A 15,867-nucleotide genomic window follows, 5' to 3' on the forward strand; every position below is an offset into this window, starting at 1 on the left:
TTTTGTCCTAGGATGGACCACACCCATAGCTGATTTTGATGAGACTTTGGACTTAGCATTTTTCTAATATGGTTTAAGGCTTTTAGGATGTTGTGATGGAATGAATGTATTTTGCATATAGGACAAACATGTCTTTTGGGGTCTAGAGGGTAGACTTTTCAGGATTGAATCATGCCCCCCACAAAAGGCATGTTCAGGCCTCAACCCCTGGTCCTGTGGTGTGAACCCATTAGTAGACAGGACCTTTGAAGATGTTATTAGTTAGGTTGAGTCCAAACTGAATGAGGTGGGCCTTAATCCAATATGGCTGAAGCCCTTATAAGCAAAGAAAGCCATGAGAAGAGCAAGAAGCTAGAAGTCAGTGTAACTGGGAAGAGAAAGGACACCACCATGTCCATGGGCACATGACAGAAAAGCCAAGGACCAAAGATTGCCAGCAGCCAGCCTCAGAATGCCACAGACTTTGGGGAGAAAATATCATTTTGCTGGTACCTCAATATTGTTCTTCTCCTAGCCTCAAAACCGTGAGCCAATAAAGTCCCATTGTTTAAGCCAACTGATTATATGGTATTTGTTTTAGCAGGAAACTAAAACACTACACTTAATTTAAGGAGGAAAAATGAACCCCCTCTCCATCCCACATCTCTTCCTCAACAAACCATGAACCCCACTTAGCTCTAAATTGATCAGTAACTCTTCCATAATGAATTCCCAGGAGGATACAAGGTTCCGTTTTTGAGATCTGAATCATTCCCCCTTTTTTTTTGTATTTTCCACTCAAGCATGAAATTATATAAGTAAAAGAGCAGTTCTAGTTTTAAAGGGAAATTACATGTTTGGACTCAAAATTAATTTTTGTTTTCTTCTGTCACTATGGATAATTACAATATGCCAATTTCTGCCCAGGTGCTGGTGGGAGGCTTTCGCCATCCCTGGGTGCTGGGCTGCCCTTCAAAAAAGGGTCCCTGGGGAGGGGCAGCAACGTGGGCATCAGAGCTCAGGTTTAGGGACACGTCATTGATGGCCAAAGCTCTGAGACCCCACATTTTGGACCACAGTGACACACACTGTGGACAAAGAACAAAACCCAAAATGCTCTGAGTATGATGCAGGTGCAGGCTATGATACGTGTGTGAGTGTGTGTGATCAGTTATTCAACACATATTAGTTAATGAAGCCCTTCATGTGCCAGGCCCTGTCTTCAATGCTGGAAGGACACAGAAAGGCCCTGTCCACCAGGAGCCCCAGTTTATGGAGGAAAAAGGCATGTAATCATGCAAACAATACCAAACAGCATGTAATAAATGCTCAGATCATGCTTTCTCACAAAACCCTTCTATGGTTCCCCATTGCCTAGAGGGTAATTTTGCAATTCCTCTTGCTATTTAAGACTCTGGTCTACATTTTTACCTTCATTTACTATCTCCAACCACACCCCCTTTCCCTCATGAGCACCCCATCCACCCCCACTTGTTTTCTTCACTTCATGCTCTGTGCTTCAGCCTAAACAATTTAGCCGTTTTTATGCCTCCATGTCTTTGTTCAACCTATTCCCTCCTCCTGGAATGTTCCCACTGGAGTTGGAGACGGTGAACTTCTGCTTGTCTTTCAAAGCCTAGTCCAAATATCACAGCCTCTAATTTACCATCCCTGTTCTCCACCCAAGACAGAGCTATTTCTTGTTTGCTGAGTTTCTAATCACATTTTGTGCATACCTCTAGCACAGTATGTTCCATGGTGTATTGCAATGTTATCTTTGCATACCTGGCTTCACCATTGGAGAGAGTGCTCCTTGAGAAGCTGTGTCTTGCTCACTTTTATATCCTCAGTGCAGGGCCTAGCATGGAGAGATGCTAAATAAACATTGAATGTAATAGAATTATAAAATAATAAAACTGAAGGAACTCCCGCAAACCATCTATTTCAATTCCCTAACTTTACAGAAAAGTGAGATCCAACAATGCCCCACACATTTGGCAAGCATTTGGCAGTGGGTGGGAATCTACCTAGGTTTCAAGGAGCAAGTGGGGCTTGAACTGAGTTTTAAAGGAAATATAGAATTCAGATAGATGAAACAGAAAGAAGAGAGAGTATTCCATGGTGATGAATAGGGTGTGTGAAGGCAGGAAACAGGACCTATAAAGACATGCTCTAAGGCAATGACGAAGCCAGGATGTTTAAAGTTAAGGAGATGAGAAAGATAAGACTAAAAATCCATTTCGTTAAACACTCCTCAAGCACCTTCTCCATGTCAGGCCTGTGTTTGGTTCAGGAATTACAGAGAAAAATCAAATACATCAAACTCACAGTCTCATAAGGAAAATTGATGGGCAAAGAACATCCTAGAAAATGTGTGCTGAAAATTGATTACAATGTGCTGCAGAAGCCTGAAGGAGGGAAAGACTAATTTTCTGGAAACTTGGCTTTCCAAAGGAGGTGAATCTGGAGAGATAGAGGAGGACACTGTAGGCAGAGGGAACAGCCTCTTCAGAGACCTGAAGGTATGGGGTGCTTGTCTTCCAGTGCCTTTTATCCCTCCATGCCCCTCTATCAGTTACAGCGGCTCTGTGCCTTCCTAAGCCCACCAGTCATTCTGTACATACACACTCCTCCCTAGCCACTGCTCACCTTCCTCCCATGCTATCATCTACCAAGGGTTGCCCCACCTGTGGCCATACCTGGGCTTGCCTTTCTGGAGCAAGTACACCCTCCCTTGCCCCTATAAAAACATACTCATCTTATGACCCATGTTTCCTTTGAGTGTCAAGAACCTCACGCCTCAATGACACATGAGTGGTACCTTGTAATTTACAAAGCTCTTCCCCAACCTCAATTTCACCCAAGCTCATGAGGCAGGAAAGACATATAGTCTTCTCCCCATTTTAAAGAAGAAGAATCAGAGGCTCAGAGAAGGAAAGAGACTTACTCAAGATCACATTGCCTGTAAATGACATTCCAGGCCTGTGCCCCTGGCTGTTAATAGCTGCAGAGATATAGTCGTATCTCACCTATGCTGACAGCCTTGCCATGTTGGCAAAGGCCTTCAAAAAGTGTGAAATTTCAGGTGATGGGGCTGCCTAGTGGGGGAGATTCATTAGGTCAGGGTGTCTCTTTTGTGTTCTGCCACCTATTCCACCTTTGCCTTATTCATGACTCACCAACAATGGAGGAAAATGGATAATTCAAGGTAGAGCATGGTGGCCCATAGGAAGGCCAGTTCTTCAACCCTAATTCAATTCAGAGCAAGAGATGCCCATATTTATGGTATTTACCACCTTTTGCCATGTTACTATTTTGTTTAGTAATTATTTTGTGTAGTTATTTTGAGCAACTAACTCCCCTACCAAACTGTAAGCAACCTAAGGTCACTATAATGTCTGATTCATCTTTGTCATCTCCAGAGCCCATCAGACTAATAGGGAAAGGAAGGCACTATGTGCTTTTGCTCATGTTAGCTCATTTAACCTCATAACCCACCTATAAGATAGGAGCATTGTATCCCATTTTACAAAGGAGACACAGTGAAATTAAGTAAATTGCCCAAGGTCACACCTCCAGTACATAGCAAACCTGAGAATTCAGTTCATTTCTTTCTTGCTACAAAGCATAGTCGTTCCATTGCAAATAAATCTTAGTCCATTGAATGAATGAATGGCACATCATTTTATCAGTCAACTATATAACAAACATTGATAGAAGACCCTGAATGAGGGAGAATGCAAGGATGAATAAAACTTGGTTTCTGCTCCCAAGTTGTTCATAGTCTAGTGTGTGAGCAAAACAGACAAGTGGGCAGTGACTGCGCAGTGACGCTAAAGTTACTGCACTGGGTGCTGCACGCTGGACACAGAGATGAACCAGGTACATCTGTGCTCTCTGAGAACCCCAACCTTATGGAGAAAACAGACCCATCATCAAATGCCCATAATTAGGCTTAGAACATTTGCAGGAATACAAAGGGAACTCTAGAGCTCATGATGGTCATGAAGGGGACAAGGGTCCTCCTAAGCTGTTGCCCTTCTTTGTGCCCATCCTTTCCCACGGTGGAATGTGTTGAATGTTTGAAATCAGGATGGAAAGGTAGAAGTGTTGTTGCTGTAGGACAGTTAGGTTTTTTCCAGAACCAGAATGATAAAATGTACCCATTCATCCATCCAACAAGCCAGGATACCTGGTTTGAGCAAGGCCCTGGGCTGGGTTCTGGGGACACAAAGAAGAGGAAGACAAGGCCCCTGCTGCTGGAAGACCACAGACCAGTGGGGAGATAGACCATGCACACAAATGACTTCAATGCAGTGTGTATATGTGCTATCTTTCTTCTCTCTTTCTGTTTATCTCCTCCTTTGCAGGAAAGAAAAACCCCCTCCCTACAAGTACCCACTCCCGCTGGGCCCGGCCAGCAGCTACCCCAACGACAAAAGGGACAAGAAGAGCTCAGTGAACCACAAAGACCCTTCAAACTCTTTTTAAAGACATGAAGTCTGGGGAGGTCTCAGGGGGACAGGAACGTGCATTTTCTGTGGGACACGAAATTAATCATCCTTTTCTGGTTTCCCAGATAAGTATTTGTGGGATAACAAATAGACTAGTGAAAGGGAAGAAAAAATGAGAAATTTCATTATTGAGTTTCCCCTTTTATCAATGGGAAATCAATTGTGAGCCTTCAGATCCAGGCCAGGAGCAAAATAGAAGACCTAAACAAGGCAAGAGTACACATGATATTTTCCAAAACATAGCTATCCTAAAGAAAAACCCGTACATCCCTTTGTAAGATGTTCAGGTTAGTCCTTTCAAAGCCCCTTTACGTTTTTAAGTTGTTTAGTTACTACATATTGTTACTTTTTAGATTTGACTATAGTTGTTTTCAACTTTAGAGATGCAGTGCCCATTTTTTCTCATCCAAAACAACAGCAACAACATATACAACCCAAAGACAAATGTGCTGTTGGGAACAACGGGACAGAATTTTTGAAATCAGGGTGGTCTTAGACATGTGGTCACTGAATCTATAGTCTGCATGTTTTCTGGTTCCCCCAAGGCCCATCATGCAACTTCAGAAAACCATTCAGAGAGCTTTTACCCTATTCTCTGGGCACTTGAATTATTAACTGGGTAGTTTAATTGAAACTTTAGTTCTAAAGGCGAAAAGGGTTGGCTACTCTTTCCAAAAGGTATGTCATGGTTAAAATCTCCAGATCTCTGGTGTCAGGGCCACCGAAAAGGTGGGCCTTGATAACCTGCAATGGGTCAGCTTGGGGGAAGAGTAAGTGCCAAGAGACAAAAGAAGGCACCCCAAGGCAGGTGGGAATGATAAAATAAAGCAACAGCAGTAGTAACTCCCAAGGTGGTACAAGCTAAACATTGTGCATTTTTCTGAAGAGTAAGGTGTCTTTGCATGATGAATGGGTCCAGGGGAGTCTGCTCCCCTCCTGTCTCTAGAAGCAGCAGGCTGAGTCACCATGACAGCTTGCTAATTAAAATGACCTCCCAGAAACAAGGAATAGGAGATGAGGGAAAGGAGGCAAGACTCAAGGGAGATAGGGCCTTTAGCACAAAGCTCCAGTTAAATATTCTTTTGGCTTGAGTTGGAGATATTTGAGGTTTGTTGCAAAAAGCAAGACCAAAGCTTGTTCTCTCTTTACTAGTTGGTTTCCAGAAATGATAACAAAGAACCGTATGTTGTTTGGCTACAAATGTCATGTGTATATACAGCTTCTCCCCTTGGTTCTTGTTGCCCAAAGGAACAAAAATAAAGTGGTTTGTGCAGCTGCTCCTTTCTTCTGGGCATTCTTGGCACTTTTCCCTCTAGGTCTCCCACTCCTCAAGGAACCAACCAGCCAAACCAAATTTGGTGTGACCCATAATTTGATGTCAGGGACTCTGTCATTAAGATAAGGAAGAATGGTCAAGGCTTGAATATCCAGCAGTTCCTGTATCAGAGTCCTGGGGGGTTTGGTTGACAAGTATCAGCTCAATGTCAGTCAACAGTGTGGCAGGTCTTTCAGAAATGATCTTATCACTTTAGGTTGTATGAATAGGGGCAAAGCGCACAGAACAGAAAGATAGTCTACGCTTATTTTCCTCTGATCAGACCACACCCATAATGTCTTGAGCATATTTAGGCCCCACATTTTAAAAATGCTATTGACTAATTGGATCACAAGCCACACAGGCAGCAGGTAAGCTAAGTAGTTAGGAGTAAAAACTTGGAGCCCAGAGCAAAAACTGGGAGCCAAGTTCAAATCTTGGTTTTCCCTCTTAATATTGGTGTGATCTTGGGCAAGTTACTTAATCTCTCTGAATCTTAGTTTCCTCACCCATAAAATGGTAATAATAATAATGTCTATCTAATCACAGTAGTTAAGAATATTTAATGAACTTAGGTATGGGAAATGTCAGCAAAGGTGCTCAACAAATGGTAGCTTAGGTCATTTGGAAGGCGACTGGGATGGTGAGGTGTCTGTAAATCATTTCTAATTAGAAATGGATGACGAGACTGGAGATGCTTATCCTGGGAATGAAGAGTCAGAAGGAGTAGAGGTAGGAATAAAAGATTATAGTCTTCAAAAAGTTGAAGGGACATAATGACACAAAAGAAGCAAACTTGTTTTTTTGTGTTGTAAGAACCTGGATCCAGGGAGGGAGACTCAGTAAGACAGATTTCAGCTCAGGGTAAGGAATAACTTTCTGCAACTAGAGTTGCCAACCATAGAAGGGGCTCCCTTGGCAGACAGTGAGCTCCTATAAGCAGAGATATGCAAGTAACGAACATCTGCAAGGGATGAAATTGAGGGGAAGAGTTTTCAGCGTGTAGATGAAAGACAGCACCAAGCCAGCCTGTGAGCCCGCAAGAGGAGCCTGGCCTGAGCAGCCCAGCAGGGCACTCGCCGCTTCCCTTCTTGCCTACCCACTTCCTTCTCAGGGTAGAACCATAAGTGGGTAGAACTGGCCACTAAGCCAGAGTTCAATGCATGTCTGAGAAGAAAGACAGACAATACACAAAATGAAGGGGAGAGGCATGTTGGCTCTCTACCTGACTTACACAGCTCTCCATAAGCAGTGCCAGCTTTGTTCCGCATCAGTCCAGAGGGTCAGAGATAGGACCCAAAGGATCAGGAGCCCTCAAAAGCTGTGAAAGACATGCAGGAGGCCACCCAGCTTCTTTGCTGCTGAAGCCACAGCAGAAGAGACTGATGATCTGGTTTGCTTTGCCTTTTAAATGTAGCCTCAGCAGTAGACGTATGGCGAGGAGTTTTCCCTGTTAAGTATTTGAACTGGGGAGGGGGAGCACAGGAGAGCTGTATCCTTTGACTATAAATTAACTGACACACCTGAGGCCTGCATTGTAAGAGCAGGTCCAACAATGGAAGTATGGGGTGATTACTATTGAACATAAATTTATACATCTACCAAATATTTATTGAACATATACTGTATGCCAAGCACTGTGCTAGATGCCTTTGTATCTATTGCCTTATTTGATATTCCCAACAGTCACAAGAGGTAAGTATACTTTTTTTCATTTCCCAGAGAAAATTGATTATCTTAAAGGTAAAATCCTTTGTTTGCGTTCATATGGCTGGTGAGAACCCTAATTCAAACCCAGCTTCCTTTTGATCACTCTGCAATGGGCCTCCTCCATTTGTCTCCAGGTAAAACCAGGTCAAAACAGAAAAACAGATAACTATGCAATGGCCCCATCTAGAGGTAGTGAGGGGTGGGGAGAGGTGAAGGGAGCCTGTAAATTTCAGGCAGGGTATTTGTGTAGGACTCCTGCTGGACTTCACCGCACGCACCTGCCTGAGTCCCTGGCAGGCACTGCAGAATTCTCAGAGGGCAGGGGGAAAGGGGTTCATTTATCACTTGGCACATGGAGGCTTCCAGATCTTCCAGGACCTCTGGAAGCTCAGTGAGGTGGCCATAGTAGGGACCATCCTGGGATCCCTGGGTCACAGACCCCAGGCATACAATCCTAGCTCTGAGTCCCTGCCTCCTGATCACTTTAAGGATTAGAGGTCCTTTCCCTTGTGGCTCAGCTCAGCCAGTGGAGCACAGAGGCAGACAGAGTAGGGAAGGTATTAAAATGTTAACAGAAACAGCCTGGATTTCAAGTCAAGCAAACCTACCAGTGAATCCTAACTCTTCTATTAACTAGCAGTGTGGCAAAGTATTTAACCTCTTTAAGCTTCAGGGTAATCTGTAAAATGAGTGATAATATCTACCTCCCAGTTATTGTAAACAGTAAATACAATACCATCTATAAAATGCCTAGCACAGAGTAGAACTCTTGCCCCAAACCACCTCCTCTCATCCCTGCCCTGACTCCCACTTGCATGCTGTGGTTGCAAACCCCTTTACTTGGAGCCAAAACTTTTCTTACCCTCAGAGGAAGAGCAGCCAGAGGTACAAACCCTTCCTGAGTAGAGGACAGGCGTGAGAGAGAAGCCCAGGACAGTGACAGTCATGCTGAGGGGTCAGGCTCAGGGCAAGCACCTGGGTCCTACTCATCTCTGTGGCCTCAGCACTTAGCATAGGATGTGTCTGTGTTCACTGAGTGAGGAATGAATAAATGATTGCAGTGTTGGCATGGGGTGGGAGAGCCCTAAGTCCCTAAACCCTGGAAGGGAAGGAAAGAGGCAGATGGGCTCTGAGCAGATGGGAAGACAGTGCTGAAGACAATATTCAGCCTGGATTGAGGCAGAACTGCCTACAAGAGAGGAGGCTATAGGTTCTGGAAGAAAATACCATGTTTTATTAAAACAACAACAACAACAAATGAATCCAACCGGGATTTATATTTTACTTTCAACTGACATCCATCTTCTGAGGAATCATCTCTATGAAGCGACCAGGCTGATAATCTCTGCAAGCTGAAACTCAGAACTTTCCAGAAGCACTCTCACCTCTGTTAGCGCTTCCTACTTCACCACACTCAGGATGCTTGCTGGACAGGGCTTATTTTCCCCATTTTGCAGATGAAGAAACTGAGATCAGTGCAATTAAATTACTTGCCCATGGTCCACAGCTGATAAGTGATTAAGACAGAGCCTGGGCAGAAACCTGACTGTCACACCTTGCTGTCTTTAGGCTCAACCGCAAACCCCAAAACTGAGACTGACCAGTGCAGAAATTCATCCTTATGATGCCTGTTTTAGTTCCTCTCATGTTTAAAATTCAGTTGTCCCCGAAAGGCGTGGGATCTATTGTTGGCTGACCCTATGTCAATCTCAAGTCCAAATCTGCTTTTCTCCCTGGCATCGGGTGTCTTGGTTAATTTCTTCTTCTTCCACCTAATTGTCCAGGCTGGAAACCCTGCAACTGTCTTAACTCCCTTCTTTCCATCTCCCTACATAGCCAGCTAATCACCAAGGCCTGTTGCTTCTGCCTCTGTGATGTGTCTGCCTCAAAGCTGTATAAGTAGTGATGTGGGGGTCAAACAGACCTCAGTTTTAAGCTTACTCTATCACTTGCTATTTGTCTTATGAATCATTTAAAGCAGAGTTTACTTTCCCCATCTTTAAAAGGGGAGAATAATACCTATTTGGCGAGATTATTGTTCATTTCCCTTCATCTCCCCTTTCCGTTCTCTCCCTCCTTTCCACTCCCACCATCATCTCCAGCCTGGATTGCCAAAACAGCCTAATTGGTCTCTCTGCCTCCAAATGCTTTCCCCACTCACCCATTCCATCCTCGGAAGCTTCTGGGATCTTTATAAAACACAACCCCATGTTTCCAATCAATTGTCCAAGCCAAGAACCTGGATATCATCGCACCTTCGTGTCTTTTTCACACCCCACTTCTGAGGGACTGCCAAATCCTGCTGGTTCTGTCTGCTCAGTGTCTCTTGTATCCACAAACCTTCTCTGTCCCTCTTAACCAAAGAAAATCCTTCTTACAATTCAAGATTTATCTCAAATGCTCCAACTCCTTGATGCCCTTCTGGGTCTCATCAGTTATAATTAATTGATTCCTTTTCTTGTGTCCGCAGCACATTGCTTATTCATTTATCAACTATTTGCCTCAGATAATAGTCACATCCCCCACTATCATTTAATTTCTTTGAGAGCAGAGACAGTGTCTTAGCATCCCTGGCCTCTCAGAGCACCTAACACACTGTCACAGTGCCAGACATGTCAGGGGCATCTAAATGTAGCAGAATAAATGAAAGAATGAATGAATCTCAACTCCAAAATGCCATCCTGACCTCACCTGATAACTACAGCTTTATCGTCCTAAAGCATTGACATCCCAGAGACATTCCACTGCTTAGGCTTCTTCCATGGCTCCCTATTACCTGCAGAATTAATTTCTAACTCAGTGTGAAAGGCAGAGCAGTACGGTAGAGTATATTGGACTTGAGTCAGAAGTCCTATATTGTTTTCAAGGCCCCCGTTTCCCAGGAGATACTGGGAAGTTAGCTTTGCTGAATCCAGCACTCCTTTTCTGGAGGCCAAATTCTTTTTCAGAGCCCAAGGCAATTAGACCATTGTTCCTATAACAATAACAACAACAATTGCTGCTGCTGCTATCAATGCTACCACCACCACTGCTACCACCACTCCTGCTATACTGTTGCTACTACTGTTAATCTAATATTGCTGCTGATGCTACTATTACCATTAATCTACTACTATTATTGCTATCAATACTACCTTTCCTACTACTGTTACTTCTGCTGCTGCTGTGGTTATTACTGCTGCTGCTAATGTTACTAATAGTACTACTACTGCTACTGCTAATTTATGCTGCTGCTGCTACTACCGTGATAATACTACTACTGCCACTACTACTACTACCACTACCACTACTACTACTACTACTACTACTACTGCGGCCACTATTGCTATTCAATTACTACTACTACTATTTCGGCTGCTCCTGCCGCCGCTTTCATGATCTCATATGAGCCTCACAACAGCCCTATGAAGAGAGGCTAACTAATCTGTCCAAAGTCTCAGAGCTTGTGAGTGGAGGAGCCTGGATGTCACCAGACCCCAATGTTTGCATTCTTCCCATTTCCCCTGCCACCTTTTTGTGTACAGTCTTAAAACTGACAATACAATAAATATTTAATGCTCATTATAAAAAGCTTCTGCCTCAGAGAGCTCTGGTTTATTTTCTTCCTATGCATGACCTCATTTTGCCTTATTCCCCTGAGCCTGGCTTTAGGCATTCTCCTTTGCATCTGGATGTCCCCTGTCTGTCCCCCATGACTGAGTCTCTTCCTTTGAAACAACTGCCCTGAAATGTCTTAGGCAGAGCTAATGCTATACTCAGAGTTGTAACCATGAGAGAGATGTTTTGCCAGGAGATCAGTATCGGGTGGCCTAGATCCTTCTATTAACCCACTCCATTCCTGCATTATATAGCTGATGCTTTGCCATCAGCTAGAGGGATTTTTCCTACTAGATAACCTGAAGACTTCCTCTTCCTATACCCTCACACCACATCCCGCCCTCCACCCCTAGGATTCAAGCTGTAAAACCAGAAGGATTTATGAGCACTAGTAAATTGGGTTCTGCTTCCAGCTCTGATACTGCCTGGCTGCGTGACAGTAAGTAAATCTCTTGCCATGTCTGGAGATTCTCCAGAGTTTGACTGGTGTCAGTTTCTTACTCTTTGATATGGGGATATAATTCTCAACCAACCCTTTCCCAAGAGTATTGTGAGGCTCCAATGAGAGAGTGAATGGAAAAGAACAGTGTTTTGAAAAGTATTTCCTAATATTTTCTCCCCCCTTCCGATACCTTATCAAGACTCCCACTCCATCCATTCTTTGCCTTCAACCTGGATTGTTCTGTCTTTACTTTGTGCAGCAGAATTTATTGAACACCTTGTGTGTGCAGGTGCCTCCCCATTCCTCTCCACTGCCCCATTCCTACCTACGCTTTGAGATTCCTCCTTCTGGAACTCTTCCACTATGCTCCAGCCCTCACTGAGATCTCCTCCTCTGAGTTTCTAGGACCCTGTTGTCTAAACATCTCGTTTGGTATGTAGCAATGGCCTTGGAATTCACTTTTCCTGTGCTTCAGCTCTGTCTTCCCACTCAAGTTTACACTGTTCTTGGGCTGAGATGATCACAGAAGGCAAACACCATGTCTCATTCATTACCGGGGCGCCGGGGCCCAAGCACACGGCCCGGCCCAGCAGTGAGCGGCCACTTGGGGAGAGTTTGCGGCCATTGCTGCAGCAGCTGCTGCTGAGGAGAACGAGGATGAGGAAGCCCCCCCAGGCAGAGCACTTCTGTGACACTGACACCCTCTCCTTCTCTCCCTCCCTTCAGGAGTTTACCAAATAAGAGCCAATGCTCCATTCCTTTTCAAGTGGAGTAAACCTAGCAAATCGCCCCGTACAGGAAATAGACAAGCTTTCAGACTATGCACATCCATGGGGGAGAAAAATGAAATGGAGAGAGATAGGGAGAGGCTGGGAGGGGCAAGAGAGAGAGATTGACTAAGCATTTGAATGTGTCTATTTGTGTGTGTACTAATGTATTTGCATAATGTGTGGGTCTTTTAATAGGAACTTCTTTGTCTTTGTGTGTGAAGATGCATGAGTTTGTATAGTTGTGAATGTTTTTGTGTATATTACTGAATGTTAGATAACAGTCAGGTCATTGTCAATTCCAAGCACATCTTTACATCAACTAATAGTCAGAAATCCCGGGTTCAGTTTCTGTTTGAAATTCTGTCTAATCTTTCAACATTTAATCCATATTAATGGATCACCCACTCTGCCCCAGCCTCCCTTCCCTGGGACTGTGCCCGGTAGGATGTCGGAGCCACATCACCTGCTTCCCAAGCCCCTGAAGGCTGGTCCTGGCTGATCCCAGCCAGACCAGGGCTTCCGGGGGATGGGGAGGAGCTCACCAAGAAACCCCTTTTTTCTGACTTTATCCACAGGAGATCTCATGTTTAGGTCCCTTTCCTGTATTTCAGGCTTTGTGTTCTTGTCTGCTTCTCTCTCCCTCCTTCTTCAGGCCAGCCTTGACTAAAGGTTGAAAAAACAACTGCTGGTGTGATGTTACGAGGAAAGGAGAGGCTGCTCTCTATGCCCACAATGCCTCTCTAAATTGCTCCCAGAAGACTGAAATTCCATGGTTTCAGAGAGGTAGTTTATATTCCGTTTTAGAAGCACTCACCGAGGACCAAGCTGAATGCTTGGTAGTGGTAGAAAGGGGAGGGTTCATGATTATGAAATAAATATTGCATTGCTCTCGTCCACTGAACAGCCCTCAGGGAGCTGGAGACTTTGTTGAAATGTCAATGCACAGGGTGAAGACTTTCTTTCAAACATTGAGTATTGTTAGTCATGCCTGCCTTAATTCACTCTTTGGTAAGTTTAACATTCATTCAGTCAGTCAGTCATTTCTTTGTTCATTTATCCATTGATCCTTAGGGAGTCCATGTGATTTATTAGAAAGCGTACTAATCCAGAAGCCTGGATTTAATCCTGACTCAGCTTTTGTCATCTCCCCACACTGAACCTCAATGTGTGTCACCCACAGAATGGAGTTAAGAAAGATTGCTCTTCCAAGTTCACAGAATGACTTTAAGGAATTTCAGGGAATATGGATACAGTCAGGAGAAGGAATTAACATTCTCTGTGTTCCTACTAGATGAAGTCACATTACATATATCTATTCCACAGCCACCCCACAGGAGGGGGACAGGGACAAGTGAGGACATCAGGAGCAGGAACAAAGGGCTAGAAATGATTCATTAGAAGCCTGAACTAGCAGCAAAAATATCTGAGATCTAATCCCAATCTGCTTCTAGCATTTATGTAATTTTAGAAAAGTCACCCCCCTCTCTAAGTCAGTTTCCCCTTCTGTAAAATGAACCTGTTGAGATAAGTGATCACTAAGGGCTCCTCCAGTTTTGCCATTTGGGGGTTCTAGGAACTTCTCCCTTGGCCAATCCCATCCAATCCAATTGTGTACATGAAAGATGATCTCATCTCTGTCCTGGTGCACATGTCAGGTTGCTAGAAATGAGGGCAGGATGTGTAGGTACTAAAGTTTTCTATTCAGCTGAACAACATTGGTAGTGATGCCTGCCTCCCAAAGATTCTCTCTGTCCTCAGACCTGATGCTGAACCAGAGACCTCTGGAGAGATGAGACCAGCAGGTGATGTGAACCTTGCATACAGGAGTTGCGGTGCTGCAGACCTAATTAACATCACTGTGTAATAGGGACCACGGAGCATGCTTGAGCTGCCAGAAAGAGTAAATAAAGCAATTATTATCTCAAATGTTGGTTAACAGTGAGTAATCAATAGACTTGTGTTTTATTTGCCACACTTCACTGCACAGACCTGCTATGGCTGCCTTAGTCTCTATAAGAAGGTACACCCTGATTTCAAGGGTGTGCATTATACATGGCTTGTCAAGCAGCTGGAGGAGAATTAGGGTTCTGGGCATTGTACTAGGTTGTGTGGAGAGGCCCCTGGGGCAGGCGTAGGAGCATGGACCCTTGTGTCTGACATATCCAGCTGAGAGTCTTGCTCTGCCGTTGTGTGACTTGGAGCCATTTCCAGGAACCTCGGTTTCCTCACTTATAAAATGAGGATAATTAATACCTCAGTCATAGGAGGGTTGTGAAGAATAAATGAGATGATGTGAATATAGTCCCTAACAAATGGAGTTGTCCAATCCAGGGTAGCTATTATTATTAGTTACATCCACATTATTCTTATACTCAGTATTTCTAAGGTATGACAGTCAAGCCAACACCAAAGCACCCACACTTGGAATCTACTATCCCCCTTTATAAATGGATAATGAGGTAACAGTTTCTTTTTTCATCAACAGCAGGTGGCTATTAGTCTACCTCTGACATTTTCCTCTTCCAGCTTATTATAGCATCATCAGTCTTTCTTTCCTTCATTAGTAATGCCTACTATGGCAGCTTACGTAGGGTTCTTCCAAAAGCAGAGACTAGTCTAAGGAACTGGGAGCAAGTAGTTTATTTGGGAGATGATACTGGAAATCAGTGGCAAGGGAGAGGCCAAAGTAAGCCAGGGCAGAGAAAAGCCAGTAAAGGATGTGTTAATAAACTGATTACCAAGCCCTCTAGAGACTTTCTTGGAAACAGCATAAAAACACACTTCAGAACTGTCTCACCAGAGGTTAGGGAGACTGAAATGAGGGTTACCTCCTGTAATTCAGGGGAATTCTCTGCAAGGCTGATCCCTGAGGCAGCCAAGATACACATGATAAGGGACACTGGCCAAGAGAATGGACCTGTCCACCACACCTGGACAGCAGTCAGGTGGACTGAGGAGCAGTGGGGTGGGCAGCACAAGCATTTGCTCCACATGGGCCCAGGAGGGTGGGGTGAGGCATGAGTGCCTTGTCTTTGCTATCCCAGGGATGGGAAGTTTGTTAGAGACCATGTCTGACTCAACTCTGAAGAATCTAGCACAGAGTCTACACAGAGTAAGTACTCAGTAATTATTTACGAGTGGAAGGAAGGAAGGATGGATGGATGGGATGGATGGATGGATGGATGGATGGATGGACATATGGATGGATAGATGGATTTTTCTCCCTTATAAGAAAAACTTCTATCTACAAATGTGGGGGAGCATTAAGTGGAAATTGGGAAAGGTTGGATGCAGATGGAATTTGATGTATGGGAGTAATCAAAATGGGTCAGCACCAGGTAAGTGAGGGAGCCCTCAGAGACAGTGGGCCTCTGTGGTCATCAGGCCATTGCTGCTGGTAACAGGTACAGAGTTGGCCCAGGTTGGCACTCCGTCTTGGAACTGATACCACAAATGCAATCAGGAAGGACAACTGAACTGAAATTGTGAAGACAAATAGTCTCAGAGCGGCATCAGAAGGTGGAGGGCCCAGGAGGGGCA

The 15,867-nt window shown here is 44.3% G+C and overlaps 1 protein-coding gene across 4 annotated transcripts in view; it reads left to right on the forward strand.

The window, feature by feature from the left end:
* AGBL4 (ATP/GTP binding protein like 4) overlaps positions 1-14,232 on the forward strand; it is a 1,783,169-nt gene extending 1,768,937 nt beyond the window's left edge. For 3 of the 4 annotated variants that reach the window (XM_037827268.1, XM_037827270.1, XM_037827271.1), the window contains one exon: positions 4,350-5,752. In XM_037827268.1, coding sequence (XP_037683196.1) covers positions 4,350-4,470 — 121 coding nt within the window. In that variant the 3' untranslated portion in view covers positions 4,471-5,752. Of the gene's footprint in view, positions 1-4,349; positions 5,753-14,085 lie in introns of those variants that run through there. The other variant, XM_037827269.1, reaches the window with a different exon arrangement.
* The last annotated feature ends 1,635 nt before the right edge of the window (positions 14,233-15,867 follow it).

Source organism: Choloepus didactylus, chromosome 2 (genome assembly GCF_015220235.1).
Source record: "Choloepus didactylus isolate mChoDid1 chromosome 2, mChoDid1.pri, whole genome shotgun sequence".
NCBI lineage: Eukaryota > Metazoa > Chordata > Mammalia > Pilosa > Megalonychidae > Choloepus > Choloepus didactylus.